This window comes from Rhodnius prolixus, unplaced genomic scaffold, assembly GCF_049639745.1.
Source record: "Rhodnius prolixus isolate KJV_2025 unplaced genomic scaffold, Rpr scaffold_1, whole genome shotgun sequence".
NCBI classification, from domain to species: domain Eukaryota; kingdom Metazoa; phylum Arthropoda; class Insecta; order Hemiptera; family Reduviidae; genus Rhodnius; species Rhodnius prolixus.
The window spans coordinates 60,485,471-60,504,445 of record NW_027411581.1 but is presented as its reverse complement, the minus strand read 5'-3'; the positions used below and the strand labels follow the sequence as shown (position 1 = coordinate 60,504,445).

Genomic DNA, 18,975 nt, shown 5'->3' with positions numbered 1-18,975 from the left:
AACTAAGCTTACAATTTAGTAATCACTGTACACTTTACAGACATTCGAGGAACAATTACTGTCTCCCAAGCGAACTGCAATGGAGCTTTTATCTACGAAAACCTACTTTGCTAGTGTAGATAAACCATTATTTACACTGATTGTAAATAAAACAATTTTATTTTTTCTTTTAAATAAACCAAAAATCTCAAAAGTGTTTGTAAATAACTTTATTTACACGACAATAAATAATTCAAAGAAGGAAATTATTATGTTTCAAAGCAATATGAGATTTGACGGCACATCTTTGTTTAGCTTTGTACGGACAAAATGGGCATTTCTGTTGAGGATCTTTGCCGCATTCAAATTTAACATGTTGATTTAGTCCACGTCTGTATTTATAAGATCTTTGGCATTTCTCACAATAATATCTTCCTGAAATATCCAAAACAAATATACATAGTACATTACTAGTGAGAAGTATAGGAAATCATATTTTGATAGATCATTTGACGAAGTCATTGTTCAAATCAATCAAAGATAATAGTAAAATAAATACATACGCACAAAATGATGTTATTAAGGTGAGTAGCGTAGGTTCTGCAGATTATCAAAACGTTTGAAGAATCCCTGTATCACTCACCCAGAATTCTAATCAACATATTGGAAGAAAGACTTATCAAATTACACAACTGTTATGAGGTACCTCCCAGCAAGTAACATCACCTTCCTTCGGCTCGTTGGGTATTACCCATGTTTTACCTTAATTCATGTAAATCTGACCTTCATTGAGTTATTATTAGTCCTAAAATTAAGTTAGTTAACTTAAAGTGTTAACTATTTATTATAATCATCTTATTTTTTCCCCCCTTATTACATCATAAAAGGATTCTAAACTGGAATATCTGTGGATAAATTTTAGAGAGATGAAATAGTCGATTAGTTGGACAGCTTCGATCACTGCATTGATGTACAATAAAGAGGAACCTTTAGTAACATTCTGAGCTAGGAATGAGGGATATATCGAGAGCGATCTGGATACAGCCCTGTTTCAAAACAGATACTTTTAAACCCTCTCTACGATGACTAATACGCTGGCAAAAAAACCAACTGTCAGAACCCTATTCCATTATTTTGGGTGGGGGAATAAAAATTCCGAAATTTCTTAATTCAGAAGAAAGAACAAAGCATATTAAGTTCATTGAATCCTCCTTAAATGTAATAATTCGCTAACTCACTCTTTTCAATCGATAAAGCAAGCAATGTTGTTTCCAATGGGGTAACAATGGAAATAATAACTTCTATGATTGTTAATCTTCTTGCTTTGAAAAAAAGAATTTCATCACTAAATCAAAATATAAACTAAAAAAAAAATGAAAAATCAATAACCTTTTTTCAAAATATTGTTTATTTTCCTTATTTTTTTCAGGTATACTTTTAAATTATTTAAAATTACTTTTAAGTATTTGATAAAACATCAAAATGCATATTCAGTATATGTTTCTTCAGATTGTTCCTTTGTTTGGCCCGATATGGACAATTTGGGCAAATAAATTGCGGTTCCATACCACATTCATATTTTCTATGCTTTATTAAACTCGTTGAATGTTTATAAACTTTTGGACATGTTGGACACTTGAATAACATCTTGGACTGGTCACCTGTGCAATCAAAAAAAAAAAATGATGTGTCATTATTATTGATTGATACAAACTATTCTAACTACATTTTTATTTTTAATATATTAGAAGACATTCTTCATTTTTATTATTTCTTTATTATTACCTTTCTCACAAAAATCTTTTCAAGATAAACTCAAAAGTAAATCCAATTTGAGAATGATAGGAGAGTATTAACCTAGAAGAGTTCTTTCGATCAATGGTGTTCGATGTGAAGTAACGCAGAGACTTGGCGTCCGAAACCGTGATATCCTGTCTCCCATTAACCAATGGAATTGGGTCCGGCAGGTCAACGAAGCAGCAGTGTTTCTTGTAGGAAGTACTGCACCAGCAACTTCTGCAGGGATTTTCGCGACCCTGCGTATATCCCAGCCTAGTAAAACAAGTAACATTACAATGAACAAGCTTAACATAAGCATAGTACTTGTAGGATTTGCAAGGTGGATGTATCAGGTTCAGCGTAACCCTTAAGCTAATTCTAGAACTCCTCACACACATTAAAGATATACTTTCACTCTGGACCCACAAAGTTTTAAATATCGCAGAAATGAATCACTCTCTACAAAACAGGAATTTAACAAAAAAAAAAATACTCTGTAGCTAATTCTTTATCAATGAGAATTAAAGTATAATTATTCCAAAAATCACTTGACCCCTGGGCAAAAAATGCCTTTAATTCCATAAAACAGATTTTAAGATGTTATAAAAAAAAAATCTTAACACTTTGAAATTTAAAATATTTGGTATTCGCTTTATTAAAATAGTCGTTTTCTAATTTAATACTTTCTCACTCAACGAAAAAACATAACAATAAACTGAACGAAAACTACCTAATATATTCTAATCACAATAAGTTTGACTAAGACAAACGATAAGTTGGGTTATTTACGTTTCTACAGCTTGGGTTTTCGCCAAAGAGGAGGTGAAATTGTTAATTAACAAACAATGTTACACCATTTTTTTTTATTGTATATTTTACCTTATTTATATATATATATATATATAAAAAAAAAAAGAAACAAACCTTATATTCTCAAACACAATATAAATTTGTAATCGCTCGTTGTAATCTTGTTTACAATAGAAAAATCAAATTTTTTTTTGTTTTCCCTTGTAGATCAAATTGTACATATTTCATTCAAATCTTGTACAACTGCGGCAAAGTATATTCAGTTTCTGTAGTTTATGGAGGATTTTTACGATTCTGCTGTTTTGCTTTGACTGTAATTGTATTTAAAATAATTATTCCCAGCTGACAATGTAGGCCATATTTCTAGCATTTAAAGCATCTACTTGCTCCTTTTTATCGCGTTTGCCAAATAAGATCTCTTCTTTGCTCTTTGATATTCAAATACTCGTAAGCGAAGGTTTCATTCAGAGTCCTTTCTTATTTTCATATCCTGGCAAGCTAAGACTTTATCTACGTAAGAGAATCTTTACAGAGTTCTCCTTTTAATGTTTTTTTTTCCTTTAGCTTTTTATTTTCTTTCATCATCTCCATCCGCTTCAGCTACTATCATTTCTTCCAGATAACATTTATTTCGTTTGTTGTCTAACATCATTAGTTAGAAATAGTAAGTTATACACCTTTTGATGTGTGGAAAAAGTTTCTTGCTATTTTCTTTGGAGGTGCTGTGATTCCATAGTGTAAAACTAAGCACTTTGATTGGCCTCCTCTTATGAGTGCTCATCCAAATCACATTATCCCTTTACATCCATTTGCAAGTCGTGGAATTTAAATTTATTGATTTTTTAAATTATTTTCTCATCTATTTATTGTTTCTTTCTTTTAGACCATTTCCTCCAGAAATAGTCAATATCATTTATTTTCATCCACCCATTGCTCATATCAGTCCCATTTCCTCAACATATATTCCCAAAAGGTCTTCCACAAAATTTAAAGTACAAATCCTTAGTAAGTAGGTCCAATTATTTTACATTTTTCCTCAGTCATTTGAGGAGGAGAAAATAAATTTAGATGAAATTCAAGTTAAAGGAGTAGAGTTTCTTTAAACCTTTCGAGGTTTTGAACGATTGCCAGGTGCCAAAGCCCAATTAAAACCGCTAAGAGTATTTACTCTTTCCTCTCCTTTAATCTGAAAAATAAACACATTAAATATATATATTGTATATATAAATTAACCCTATATAATATAGTGGCAACCAATAAAAATACTTACCACTGAATGTTTATTAAATAAATGATCCTTTAATGTCCCTTTCCTTTTGGCCCTGTAAGGACAGTAAGGGCAGGCAAACTGTGGTAGTTTTCCACATTCATATTTTTGATGATTGTACAGACTTTCTCTGTATGAATACATCCTATTGCAAGTTGCACATCTGAACTTATCTGAAGTTGTATTGCCTGGAAAAACAATATCAGATTAATTAGGTACTTTTTTGGTAAATTAAATAGATAAAAACTATTAATCTATTCTATACATATATTTTCACTCCTAATTTCTGGTGAAAAAGTAAGTCTACTTACCATGTGATGGTCATAACCTAAAACCCATAAAAATATTAGCGCTAATTTTTCTCCACTTATAAGATAAGCCATAAAATTTACCTTCAATAAATGCTAAGTAAAAAATAAGAAGGTACATGAAAGAGAAATAAATAACTTGCAATAGTTTAATCACTACAGCTGTAAATTAAGACTAGCGGAATTAAACTGCAAATGCAACTTACTTTCCTTTCCCAAAAATACATCGATTCCTCTTAGTTTCAAACTTCTCCTTTCATATTGACCAAAATGTTCCTTTTTTGTTCACTCAATCGATATATCCCGATATAAAATAATTATTACCACTCACACTGTAATCCCTCACTAGTTATAGAACTTTTTGTCCATTTCTACATTCAGAGCCAATCCAGAAAATTAAAGTGTCACTGGACGAATGATTTAAACGTAAATTGAAACTCCTGAAATGATGCTTTAATAATCTGATTCAAACTTGTGCAGCTGATATTTCTACATGAAATTTATAACAAGAATATAGTTTTACATGATATAAAAACATTGTCTGAAGCCCACTTATTTTTAGGGTTTTTTTTTTACGCATAAGAATGATTTTTATGTTTTTGCCATAATAATGTTTTTATTTCCTTTTTTTGTATTGACATTATAGTGTAAATAATATAACACTAAACTTCTCAAATTTGATGGTAAAATTTGAAAAAATAAATAAAAAAAAACTTATTTAGTTAATTTACAGAAATGTTTTAAGGCAACATGTGACTTAACGGAACTTTTATGTTTTGCCTTATATGAACAATGAGGGCAGAAAAACTGTGGTTCTTTTCTACATTCGTATTTCCTATGGCGGATTAATGATTTATAATTCAAATAGCTTTTTTTACATTCTTCACACTCATAATTACCTGAAAATAAAAATTTAATTAATTTAGTTAAATAATTTAATGACGAGGGGGAGAAAAAAGGTCGTTCTAATAAAACAAAAAATTAAATAAATAAAATAAAGTTACTGCTCATGAGTAATTGGAGGCTGGAGAAATACTCAGTACTTAACATCTAGACTTCTTATCACTTCCTTAGCCACAATGCTTTTTACTCATTGCGCTGGCCACCACTTAAACGCTTCTTCCCTGTTAACCACCATTTACCGTTGGGGTTCAAATCATTCTCAAAGATGCACTTAAGATATGAAGCTAATTGAAGGCAGTAGGCATCACCACAGTCATTGATTCAATGCAGTGGTGTAACATCTATGTTGTTTGAGGAAACAAATGTACGGGTCGAATGGTCAATAAATAAAACATCAAATGGAGGGAGCTAGCTGTCTGAATCCGCTACCTCTTGAATGTCGCAGGGAAAACCACCAATTGATCGATCAGGCCTTTGGCCTACAATGACTACTTTGTATTGAATTTCGATATGATAGAAAACCACTTTACTGTGCACATTATTGATTATAAAAATGGTTATAAAAAAAAAAGTTGTGCTACATGCAAATTAGTAGAAATTGACTGTAAAGATTTTTTTTCTAAAGATCCTCATCAAAATTGAACATACGAAGTCTTAATCTCTAACATTAGTATTACAAGTCTTGAAGCAGTTTTGAATCGAGCAATTTGAGTTTTTTGAGCACAGCAATCTTTTAAATTAAGTTCGGCCACTTGACTCGTTTTCTTAAACTTTTACCAATACTTTAATTCTAGAGACTCAGTGAAAAAAATGCAACTGCACCTGAGGACTATATTCCATATCACCCTGAATAGTCACAGAATCATACTACTTAGCCTGTTAATGTGATTCCCATTAATTCATACTTTCATTCACACTATCTTTATAAAATCCAAGACCAAATTGAGGTTTGATTTAATCCCCACATATATTTTTCAAAGCTTACCGCACACTTTAAAATGAACTTAAATTTTGTTAAACGGCAACAAATGAGAAAATAATGTTTAAAAAAAAACCTGTCTGTTAAAAACGTCAAAATGTTATAAATCAAACACTACGAAGGGAGTAGAGAACTGTATTTCAAATAAATTATTAGCAAAGTCAGAATACTCATTAAGAGTTTATTAATAAATATTATTCAATGAATACATATTGTTGTAATTAAAACAAACTTGTTGGTCCACAATAAAAAAAAAAAAAAATATGGTCGAACAAACGCTGTTTTCAGTTTTTAAAATAGAAAACACAATATATACATACCATCTTTTGGAAAACAATACAAAATAAAATCTCTTTTCTAAAAAGGCATTTCATTATGAAAATGTTTTATAGCAGTATGCGCTTTTAGTGTACATTTTTGTTTAGCTTTGTATGGACAATGAAGACAGAAAAATTGTGGTTCTTTTTGGCATTCATATTTTCTGTGGCGTTTTAATGTGTTATTATAAAGATACTTTTTGTTACAATCTGGACACACGAATTCCGCTGTAATGAAAATAAGGAAATAATTATCCATCTGTTATACAAGAATAGCAACAAAAAAAATAAAAATAAATATTCATTTTAAATACTTGCCATAATTGAAGTCTGTAGAATGCGTTTCAACATTCATAAATAATCTATTTTTTCTCGTGCAACGAATATTGAAGGAGATTAATAAGAAAGAAATAAGAAAACAAGTACACTTACAAAAAAAATCTAATGTTCTGTTTCATGATTTATCTAGACAAAAACAAAACAAGGCATATTAACAAAAGGAATAATATCCTCTTAAACAGGATGGCCATCCCCGCCAATAAACCATCCTAACCACTACCATCCACTCGCATAATGAACATTATAAAGGTAGAGGCTGCATAGATATGAGTTACGGAGGAATTTAAATATTTGTGACCGTTGCAACTATATGTTGGCAGTTAATTTAAAAAACACAATAGTATATATTTATGTAGGTCTACCTTACAAAATGTTTAATTTAATCACGCAATTAATAAAAAAAACATTGAACTCGAATTTGGAAATCTCCAGCAACAGTCCACTACTTTTTACTAACAGGTAATGGGGATAGTGCACTGAAAAGAAGATTTTAGCTGCTTAGATCTCACACGTTATGAACGTGACTTGGAATTTAAATATCATAAAATTACTTACATAAATTTAAAAATATTTAAACACCTTTTTAAAACTACAAAGCATTGTTCCTCTTCAAGAGAAAAATTTACCGCAAAATAGTTCATACCTTTAATCTGCAATTTGAACTCTTGATCAGTCCAGATGTGGATCGATAGGCCAAAGAAATACAAGGGGAAAAAACGAAAAGACATCTTTTACTTCATTAATTATTAACATGTTTTCTAAAAATAAATAAATAATACAGAAGTTGTAATAAATAAAGGAATAATATTATAAATTATTATTTTAACATTAAAACTAATTATATATTTAACAGATCAATTGATACTTAAAAAAAATAGGATGTGAAACTAGAAGTTTTAACATAAATAGCCGTAGACATTTTTAATAACGAAAAATGACTTATTTATTTAAAAAATAAAAAATAAATAAATAAAATAAAGCTAACTTTAAAAAAAAAGTTTTTTTCTTAAATTAACAAATAAATTTATACATATATAAATTAATCTTCTACTTTCAATAATACTATTATTAAAACAATAATTAATAAAACAGAAATTAATAAAGTTAATACAGATACAATTTTTTAATTATAGAAATTACGAACCATATTAAAAATAATGGTCTGGTTCTAAATTAGCTTAAAAGCTAAAAACTAAAATTGAATCGAGAATAGAACATTACAAAATAACATTGCAAAATTAAACTATTAGAAGAAGAACAAGAATGTAATCTACATTAAAACATTAAATGTACACAATAAAAGTTATTAATAAAATAATTATTTATTAAGAACAGTGCTATTGTTTTTAAATAAACTTAACCAGGACATAACTTTTTCTTTCTATCTATTTATTCCTTCTGAATTGCACTTGGTGCAAGTGATTTGAGCTTTGTGCTATATAAAAATATATTAGTTTAAATTTTATAATATTTCACTATTACTTTAATCTTCTACGTCCTAGGTTTAGGTAGATATTTGTGCTTGAATATCATGTGCATTTTCAGATTATCAGTCCTAGATGATCTATATGGACAAAAAGAACAACGAAGATGTGGCTCTTGCGTACAATTCCTTCTATGTCGATATAAATTGTGCAATAATGTGAACGTTTTGAAACATCTGGTGCATATGTGTGGCGAGCCTGCAAAAATAAATGAAATATATATTTTTGTAATATTATTTATACGTAAATCTAGTTTTTATAGATATTTGTTTAAAAATCGATATAACCCATACACAGATTTCTGTCTCAACATGCAATTTCGAAATTTTAACTGACCGAATATCTTTAGACCTTAAAGTTCTTTTTGCTGAAACTCAGTAGGTCTAAATAAAATATTGAAGATTTTTATTCCCGAAGAAAATTTCCTTTCTTGCCCAAGAGCTTCACTAATATCAATCAATTCGGAAACGTTTCAAGTATTTTTCAAATGTTTACCAATATCTTATAGTCGGTTTACCCTCCCAATTCGTGTAAAACAACAAAATTAGAACATCCGTTTTTGTTTAGAAGAGCTCAGATTTCAATCCCAAAAATCGAAAATCTGGATGAATCTGTAATACCACCCACAGGAAAGCAATTGTAAATTTCTTAAGAATTTAGCCATCAATTATAATATCTTACCTCATTGAAAATGTTAGAATTTAATTTAATTTATCCCTTGTAAGGGCATTATTCAAAAGTATAAATTTAATAATATAATATTTATATTCTCCCTCTTTCGTATTGTTAAAAAAAATAATAATAATTATGAGAAAAAACGAAAACACAAAATTTAACAAAAATATATTAAATTTTTAATTAGATAAAAATAAAATGTACATTTAATAAAAACCTTATTCTTACAAAACACAATTTAATGTATACACAATAACAACTATTTTTGAATTAAGTATTCTTTTTTTTATTTTTAATATCCCAATTAATTAAAGACAATAATTCTAGTACAGCCTCAGTTTCAACCATGTTTTTGTCTTAGTTACAATATTGTACAATACATACAATATAGTAACTATATTTGTCATAATTATGGTAAAATAGAGTATGTTTGCTTTTAATTGTTTATCACAGTTATTTTATTTATTTTGACATGAATATAATAATAAAAAAAGATATCTAATTAATTGAAATTTACAAATAGCAATCAAGAAATAAATTAAAATAAAATAAAGGTACAGTAACAATTATTAAGGAATAACTTATTAAATAGATAATAACAAGAAAAATGTAAACTGCCAGATTAACTATTTCTACTCCTATAAAGAAAATTTTGGGGAAAAAAACCTGAGCAACCCGACTTCCTGTTTATAAACAATGTTAGGGAGTACTTAATCCAAAAATAAAGAAAGCTATCCGCAAAAAAAAAAAAAGCTGAAATCTAAGCAAATGTAAGAAGATAAAATACAATTATCTTCTTTAACGAATGAACAGATCTTCAACATAAAAATCTCTGTATCCCTACTTCGAGATGAAATGGCAAGAATAAAACGAGAAATATCATTTCCAGAAAAACTAAAAAGTTATGATGATTTACTCAATATTTCAAAGGAATTTAACATCAAAAATCAATATAAAAATAATTCTGTATTATATTTGAAAGCAGAGTGAAATTAATTTTTATGAATTAACAGGCGATCTAGTACTTATTTCAATTTCAATGAAAATATAAAATTATTTGCTTACAAAAAAATAAATAATTTTTTTGTTATTTTCTTCTTTAAGATCGCCGTAAACAGGAACAAAGCTTTTTTTTAAATTGAATCACTTACTGAAATATTCAATTCAATTGAGTTGATCAACAATAATACATCATTTTCCCCTAAAACCAAATAAGGAGAAACTTAAGACCAGAAACAAGCTGATTTCACGGGCAGAACGCAAGAAAGATGAAAGCTAGCCACGATACTTTGACCACCTGCTTTACCGAATGTTCCCCGCCTTCTCACAGAGAAAATATGGATGAAATACGAGTTAACTTTTCTAAAACACACCAAGTCCGCTGATGTAAAACATGGTCGTACGCCTGAGCACCAGCCGTAAGCTGAAACAACAGGAGTACTGCTCTGTAACCTACTGGATAATTAGCAGGAGTAAATTGGAAATAAGGTATATTATTGAGACTAGATGTGGGTCCTGTTTCTCAAGAAAGCACAAACCCAGGATCTTAGAACTCAGTTTTATCCGTTCACAACGAAAGAAGAGAACATAAAATTGATGAACTTCTTCAACTCAGTACTTAGCCAGAAACACTGGTTTTCTTCACTTAAAATTGTAGAGGCGGTGATAGCATTTTACTGCTGAAAAAAGGTTCCGTTTAAACTTGCAGGAAATGACAAAGAAGGAAAAACAATTACCACCGCAAGAAATAAACCCCCCCCCCCCAAAAAAAAGAAGTAATGCCTATTTTATCAAGCGGGCTTATACGACCTACAACCAAATTAGGTGTCATGGACGGAGGCTACAAGCAAACAGACTTTACTATCAAATTCTCATATTAACAAAGAAATTCTTTTCTAAATAACATTAAACTGTTAGTCCTTACATTGACAAGGCGGTGAGTGAAAGGAACAGAAAAAGGATAACTCTAATAAAAATGAGCTAAAATAAAACCTTACAATTTTTACGACCTTAAAATTGAGTAAAAAGATAAATATTGAGTTAAGACAGAAAAATAAGAGTATTATAATAAAAGACCCATCTTAAAAATATGATATAAAATAATTTGAACGCATCTAAAGTAAAACCTTACTGAAAATTGCTTGCTAAAACACAAAGACTAATCCCACAAAGTTCTAAGACATATGAAAACTAACTAAAGAAAGTATTCATAAAAAGAAATGGCCCTTATTTACACATCTAACTATTTTACAATAGTTAATATTTGAATTGTTTAAATATAATAACAAAATCACAAATAATAATTCACCAATAATACAAGTTAGGTACGTGAATGCCTCAGTATAACATGCGTTTTCAATGTACTCTTACGTTTAGCTTTGTATTGACAATAAGGACACTGGAACTGAGGCTCCTTACCGCATTCGTATCGCATATGTCGGTATAAGGTAAACGAGTGGTTATATCTCTTGTAGCAGTTCACACAAACATAAGATCTCTTATGCAGACCTACAAATAAAGTCTTGCCAAAATATCAATAATTTCAGTAAATTGAGGAACATAATATATTTCAAAAAATATACACACACAAAAAAAAAAGAGTCAATTTCAAATCATTTCTTTAAAGGCAATTTTTATTACAATAAATACAACGTCTAAAAATTGTATGCAAAAAAGATATCATTTGAAACTGGAAATAAGATCATTATGGAAGTGTTGAAGAGGTAGTTGGATTTGCAATACTGGAAAAAATATTGTTGATTTTAGTTTATGTAGTGAACTTATTTATTTTAATCTGACCAAAGATTGCTTCCAATCGGTAGGGAATATGATTTCCATCGGAGTTACTATTCACAAACTTTATTAGCTAACTTTCTTTCATTAGAGCATGGCAAAACATTTTCGAGAATGCAACTAAAATTCACACTTCTAAACTTAGTTGAAAACTGGATAGCATATAAAATCAACAATATTGTGCAAAGTATTTAAGGTAAGGTAAAGGACTTAAATTGAAACAAAAAAAAAACTACAGGTGTTTTCTTGAAAGACAAAAAAGAAAGGATTAAAGAGTTAATAAGAGATAAAAAAAAAAGAAAACAACAAAAACAAAAAGAAAAGAAAAAGAAAAGCAAAATTTTATTAGATGAAAAACAATATAGGAAACTATAAAATTGTTATTTTCTAAATTTAAAAATAATTGGACCAACTATAACACATTCACTTTGTATAAATTCTAAATATAAACAAATTAACTAAATTTTGCTAATTTACCATTTTGTTGGGATAATCTACTTTGTTTATTCATTATTTATCTTTCTTTTTTTTTATACAGATTAGCCTTAATATATGTATGCATTAAAATCGTAAAAAGTCACAAAATGAATATTTTCATCAATTTTTCATTAAATTATTTTTTCCAATTGCACTGCTTGATCTGGAAAAAAAATTATTATAATTATTTCAGGCAAGAAAGAACAAATAAATCAATGAGTCACAAGAATTTTCATGCAATAAATACAGAATACTAAAAATGGGATTCTTGAAGAATAACCCTAATGTTGAAACCTCAGAGAAAAACCCCGATGATATTCAAAGAGCTCTCCTGGACCACTTAATTCTGAAGAAAGCAATATAGGAACTTGAGAGATCTTAAAGCGGCTCAAAATGCTGGAAATCCAGAGAAATTATAGCGGGATGTTTCCCACTTAGGAATTTATATAAATTTTAAGCTAAGTCAATATCAGGTCACGGCGTACGGGGCAATGTTACTCAGTAGTAAACTTTAAATCCTATAGACAGTACTCTCTTATAACACTATCTATTTTCCAGAAGAAATAAAAACGGTAGCAAGCTGCAAGAAAGAGGCAAGTTGAGCTTGAATCAAGGATATCTGCCAGACTCCAGAGCTCTCTAGTTATCATCAGAATAATTAATATTTAGTGAAGAATTATTTTTTTAAAAAAAACTTACAAATGTAGTATTTCAACATTTCATATTTTCCTAAATTATGTGAATCCAAAAGACACAGTTTATGAGTAGCGCATTATTTTCTCTGCTAATCTCTGCAAAAAAGAAAGAGAAACATCTTTCATAAAGAAGAGTAGAAACACTATAATTAATTTATATTTAAAATAAATATAATTACCTGATTTTTTTTTTTTTTTTTAACTATACAAATGCTTAACACTTTGTTATTTGTAAAGAATTAACAACTTATTTAACTTCTTCATTCATTAAGTTAACATTAGATTGTGAACTTAATATTTCGGTTCACCGGGTGATTACTTTTAGCCAAAAAGGCAAGTAAATCAATAATATTTGGCACAGTTCATACACCTTATATTCAATTGGTATGATAAGCATAATTTAACAACACCAAAATCTAGATCAAAAAGAAATAGTGTCTAATAAAAAAAATATATATTTTTAAAAATAATAATGTAATATATTTAAATGACAATATTAATGTACAATAGTTACAATATTAAAGAGAAAAACAATAAACAATATTAAAATAACAATTTTTTAAAAATATCAACAATTACTTCACTTTTTCTTTTTTTTGTAAAAGAATGTTAATAATAACAAATGTGTTAAAATTTGTAGCTTTGTTCTCACAATAACAAATAAAAAATGACTTTCCAACAAACTAGTAATAAGTTTTCTCTTCTTCGGACTGACTACTATGGCGGAACTGAGGGGAGCCTTATATTATCTGGAAGATAAATATTAAACATATATTAACAGATAAATATTGAATATATTTATTACAAAAAATAGATAAGCGATTGGTCAGATGTCTGCACTCAAAGATAGAATTTGAACCACGTTTAAAGTTCAATAAAGAAAGTATTTCTAGATATTTATTTTCTGAGTCTTGAACGGATTTCCCAGACACCTGGTTGAAGGGCTTTTTTAGCTTGGAAATTTCACTTTTGCTGGGAATTTAAGCTTCTTCGAAAATATCAATCTTAGTTGGATGAGATGGAACTATGTTTGATTTTGCCCACATTGTCTTTTTCGTTGGCTGTGCCTGTCAACAGGAGCTTTGGGTAGCGAATTGAGTCCTTGCTCTCGTACGGTTAACAATATAGATTATTCAAATAGCTACTGAGACATCAGCTAGAATATCTCTTAATGTTAGAATGAATAAGAAGACCTAAATGAAGGAAATTCTTTTGAAAAAGATTTTTTCCCTTTTTTTTCAGCGTTTTAGAGGTGCACACGATATACAGGGTTTCGTGACAAATGCTAGTGGTTTTTGGTAACAGAAATCTGTCAATTTCTGTAAAGGTAATGAATAAAAGTGAACAAAAAAAAAATGAACTTGAGAAATTAATCAGAAAGTGGAGGCCAAAGAAAAATAAGAAAACTGCTTATGAAATTTTGAACTTTGAAGGAATCAATTGTTTCTATAAAAACAAATAAAAAATATCTGATCTAAATTTACCTGAAATTCATATGTTTGTAAGCAACATGTGCGGTAAGATTGCTCTTGATTTTCGCTCTGTACGGACAATGTGGGCACTGGAATTGAGGCTCTTTGCCGCATTCATATTTCTGATGTCTGGACAGTCCAGCCTTGTAAACGTAAGATTTATTACATGCAGAACACCTGTATATCTTGTCTTCTTCCATTATTCTCCTCTTCAAACGTCTCACAACTAACGCCACTGGAAAAACATAAATCAGAAAACTATGTTTTACCTAAATTATATAATTATAAAGATAATAAAAAGCAGGAAAACCAAATCAAAATACAATTAAACAATTGTTAAACAATGGTTGATCTAGAATGCTAGACTGATTCTGTTGGAAGATACCAAAATAACAACCATTTCATCCGTTTTCCTTTGATTCTTGCCGATTCCAGATTTCGGATTTTACCCATCTTTAGTGTCTGAATAAATTATCAGGTTTGTGGAGAGAAAAATGGCTCCCACTTTTGTGAGCTTCATTTATATTGTCACCAAAATTTCTGACTAAATTCCATGATATTCAAATAGCTATTGAAACATCAGCATGACTTTAAGTATTGTGGAGATGTGACAGATGAAATTTCTCAACACTAACCAAATGAAACAATCTCTAAAGATGAATGAAAATCAGAATGAAAGAAAGTCAGCTTGCTATGACGGAGAAAATAATTGGCTACCAAAGCAATTTAAATTAAACCTCATTAAGAACAGAAAATTTAAACAAAACTGCCAGTTATTCTTTAAATTTTTCTTTTATGAAATTCAAATTTAGAATAAAGAAGAAATTTTGGAGATAATATAATCTATTTGAGAAGAACATTTGTGAAATTGAACTAAGATCTAATACTAGTAACTCTAAACTTCTAGATTAAATGATTAATAAAACAAATCACAGATTTTCCTAAGTTACACATATATTCGGTTCTAATCTTACCTGGTAAATTCCAGATCACTAGTGAATAAATATAAGTACTAAAAACTGGCAAATAACAATTGTAAATAAAAAACACAATTCAATTATTAACTATGATTTAATAATAATTAAAAAAAAATAACAATTTCATTTTGATATTAAAGAAACAAATGATTTATAAAAAAGAGGTACTGTTTTTAAAATTTTCTAATAGAAAAGCACAAAGTATATTAATAAAATTTGTAACGGAAGAGATACATGTTAAATTTCTCATTTAAATTTATTTTGAACTAAATGTTTTTGTGCCTGCTCTAAAAAAACACTTCACTGGGAAAGTTCCAAAAGGTTAAACCAAGCGTTTTCTATTCGTTACTTTATTCACTTGATGAATTCATTTTCCACGTCAACAACGGGATGAATGCTGTCATCATTAAATGAAATAGTCATTCTATGCTTTTTGACAAGATGTACTTTAAGATTGCTCTTCTGATGTGAACTGTGCGGACAGTATGGGCAATGAAATTGAGGAGTTTGTCCGCATTCATATTTAATGTGTGAATTTAAACCATTCTTGTATTTATAGCTTTTACCACAAGCTTTACACAGATATCTTCGTCGGAATACTGCAAGAGAAATTTATAAAACATAAATGTTAACAAAAATGCAAGGAGATTATGTTCTTTTTAAATCAAATGGTAACAAATTAAGTATTGAGAAGAGAAAAAAATTAAGAAAATACTTACCAAAAAGAAGATACTTTCTAGTAAGGTGTTTAAGGATGATAACATTAAGTTATTCTGGCAAATAGACTGCTCTTTTATTAGAGATTCCGAGAAAATGTGTCTTATTAATGTAGCAGCGAACTTACCTTCACTCATGTAAAGCAAAGTTTACAAATCAAGCAAATCACCAAAGACTTTTCACTTTGTTTTTGATTAATTCTTGAAATAATTAGTTCCCTTGTTTCCCCTACTTGGGGAATCTTCCAACTGCAACCAACTGACATCTATTGAGGACCGGTGTAAGAACTAATTTTCCTAAGAAACCCTCTAAACCCATTTTTCGCTGACGGTAGTCGTTGTAAAAGTTATTTGAGAGAAAACTGGAGAAGAAACTATGCGCTTGCATTGGAAAATCTGAAACCCTAATTGTCGGGTTCAACGAAATAATTGTAGCAATAAGTAAACACTATAAAAGGCGAGTACATATTCTTGATTGAATGGAATAGAGCGGTAGGAAACAGTGATGCGAGTTCGGGAAGGCAGCAGCAAGAGTGGGGTAACGAATGGAAAAGAAGACAATCTTCTTGAAGACTACCAGAGATGACTAATTAGTCGATCTCAAGAGAACCTCCAGAGTGGCTAGTGGAAAGCTCAAAATTCACAGGCTCTTCGATGACTTCAAGCCATAAGGTAGGTGTAAATAAAAGCTGAAATAGCTACTGGAAGCAGTTGTTTACGCACTATTTCAAGACACTTACTGGAGTATAGGATAATCAATAAGTCCTATTATTCCACTAACAACAAAGTCAAAAGATGCTGAGAATGAATAATGGTGAGAATTCAGTGGATGGATACTGTATATTTGTCTTGAAACCAAAGAAGAAGATAAATGGAAAGAACCACTCTCGCCTCAGGATACTTACCAATCTAGAGTCAGTCCTGCGGGAAGATAGGTGTGAGAAGCAGAATATTAGAGGCACCAATGGAATTAACAATTGAGAAATCAATCCTGGGTATTAAAAGATTCTAGGACTCTTTGAAGTTTCGAGAGAAGCAACTGAAACATCATTTGGCGCTTCGAAACGTTGCCACTCACAGGTATTGCTTTCATTATTTGAATTGATCACCTATCTGTAAAAGTTTAAGTAATGAAAGCTTGCTTTAGTATTCCGGAAATAAATTGTTATTTGTTTAAATTTTTATAAAAGCTAGAAACTGAAAGCTATTCCGAAAGGTATTCCGAAAGCTAGAAACTGAAAGCTATTCCGAAAGGTATTCCGAAAGCTAGAAACTGAAAGCTATTCCGAAAGGTATTCCGAAAGCTAGAAACTGAAAGCTATTCCGAAAGCTATTCCGAAAGGTATTCCGAAAGGTATTCCGAAAGCTAGAAACTGAAAGCTATTCCGAAAGCTATTCCGAAAGGTATTCCGAAAGCTAGAAACTGAAAGCTATTCCGAAAGGTATTCCGAAAGCTAGAAACTGAAAGCTATTCCGAAAGGTATTCCGAAAGCTAGAAACTGAAAGCTATTCCGAAAGGTATTCCGAAAGCTAGAAACTGAAAGCTATTCCGAAAGGTATTCCGAAAGCTAGAAACTGAAAGCTATTCCGAAAGGTATTCCGAAAGCTAGAAACTGAAAGCTATTCCGAAAGGTATTCCGAAAGCTAGAAACTGAAAGCTATTCCGAAAGCTATTCCGAAAGGTATTCCGAAAGGTATTCCGAAAGCTAGAAACTGAAAGCTATTCCGAAAGCTATTCCGAAAGGTATTCCGAAAGCTAGAAACTGAAAGCTATTCCGAAAGGTATTCCGAAGAGGCAGAATTTTAGAGAATTTGTCAATTTTCCAAAACGAGCAAAACAGAAGGTTTTTTGGAAAAGCGTTACGTCAGTAACGGTGGTTACTCAGGACACTGCTCGGCCTTCCGTCACAGTTCTTTCGTCACAAAAAAAAAAAATACTGTTCACCACCCGATCGTGTCAGCGGTTATCATCTTTATATTTTTCTAGTTCAACGAGCTTTCCTTTCAACAGTGCAGGTAATTAATTGTAGGCTATAATAGTAGAATAGATTACAATATTTAAAGCAATAATTATTTCTGGGCGGAGCCCAAAACAAGGTATTTTCTCAATTCTTTTACAATCAGGATAAATTTTACACATTTTAAAGAAAGTGTAAAGGTATGACGTCAAAAGGATATTACTAATTTGTAACTAATAATGATCACGAAAATTATAATCAAGTTTTGCGTTTAATTTTATAATTATAATATACAAAAATAATTATTTTAAACATTTCAACCAATCACGAGTTTACCTTTTTCATTGTTTCTTTCAAAAAAGATAGGGAAACATACAAAAATTGGTTAATTATTAGTTAACTAATCGTAAAAAATCTTAATAATAAAATACAATTTCTAATTAATTACTATAAACAATTTTGTAATTAACAAATTAAGAAATTTCTTTTTTATTGCCTTTTGTATAAAAAAAATTAATAAATAAACAAAAAAACAAATTATATCAATAATTGTTTCATTTCTACTACCTTCCATTAAAAAATACATTCACAAAAATAATTATTAATTTTTGTTTTTAATTTGAACTATTTACTAGTCCTTGCACTATAACTTTTTTAAAGTATTTTTCTTTTTTTAACAAACAATTATTATTTTAAGACTCCCTTTTTACGCAATTAATAATCTTGATACAATCATCATCGCTTTGTGAGAAAATAAACTTTCCATGTTTTTTGACAAGATGTGCTTTAAGATTGCTCTTCTGATGTGCACTATGCGGACAGTACGGACAATGGAATTGAGGAGTTTGTCCGCATTCATATTTAATGTGTGCGTTCAATCCAAATTTATATTTGTAGCTTTTACCACAGTCTTTACAATGATACCTTCTTCGTAGTACTGTAAAAGAAATATATAAAACATAATGGTTAACTAAGGATCTTGTAAAATGATTTGGGGGGGAAATAAATAATCAAAAATATTTATAGTATTAATAATAATAGAATTGA

At 29.6% G+C, this 18,975-nt stretch overlaps 3 protein-coding genes across 3 annotated transcripts; all 3 read right to left on the bottom strand.

Moving 5' to 3' along the window:
- Positions 1 to 194: 194 nt before the first annotated feature.
- LOC141448752 (longitudinals lacking protein, isoforms A/B/D/L-like) lies at positions 195 to 5,154 on the bottom strand. Its single transcript, XM_074117339.1, has 7 exons — positions 5,148 to 5,154; positions 5,022 to 5,042; positions 3,839 to 4,023; positions 2,683 to 3,754; positions 1,765 to 2,031; positions 543 to 1,640; positions 195 to 414 (listed from the first exon to the last, which is right to left on the bottom strand). The coding sequence occupies exons 1-4, from the start codon at positions 5,152 to 5,154 to the stop codon at positions 3,668 to 3,670; spliced, it is 300 nt and encodes a 99-aa protein (XP_073973440.1). The 3' UTR covers positions 195 to 414; positions 543 to 1,640; positions 1,765 to 2,031; positions 2,683 to 3,667.
- LOC141450448 (uncharacterized) lies at positions 4,575 to 18,617 on the bottom strand. Its single transcript, XM_074120912.1, has 6 exons — positions 14,290 to 18,617; positions 13,390 to 13,554; positions 12,810 to 13,221; positions 12,111 to 12,273; positions 11,211 to 11,348; positions 4,575 to 8,363 (listed from the first exon to the last, which is right to left on the bottom strand). Exons 4-6 carry the CDS (start codon positions 12,142 to 12,144, stop codon positions 8,173 to 8,175), a joined length of 363 nt encoding a protein of 120 aa, XP_073977013.1. The 5' UTR covers positions 12,145 to 12,273; positions 12,810 to 13,221; positions 13,390 to 13,554; positions 14,290 to 18,617; the 3' UTR covers positions 4,575 to 8,172.
- LOC141448741 (zinc finger E-box-binding homeobox 2-like) lies at positions 13,551 to 16,108 on the bottom strand. The gene is made up of 5 exons (XM_074117328.1): positions 16,099 to 16,108; positions 15,613 to 15,853; positions 15,252 to 15,289; positions 14,290 to 14,512; positions 13,551 to 13,554 (listed from the first exon to the last, which is right to left on the bottom strand). Exons 1-5 carry the CDS (start codon positions 16,106 to 16,108, stop codon positions 13,551 to 13,553), a joined length of 516 nt encoding a protein of 171 aa, XP_073973429.1.
- Positions 18,618 to 18,975: the final 358 nt, after the last annotated feature.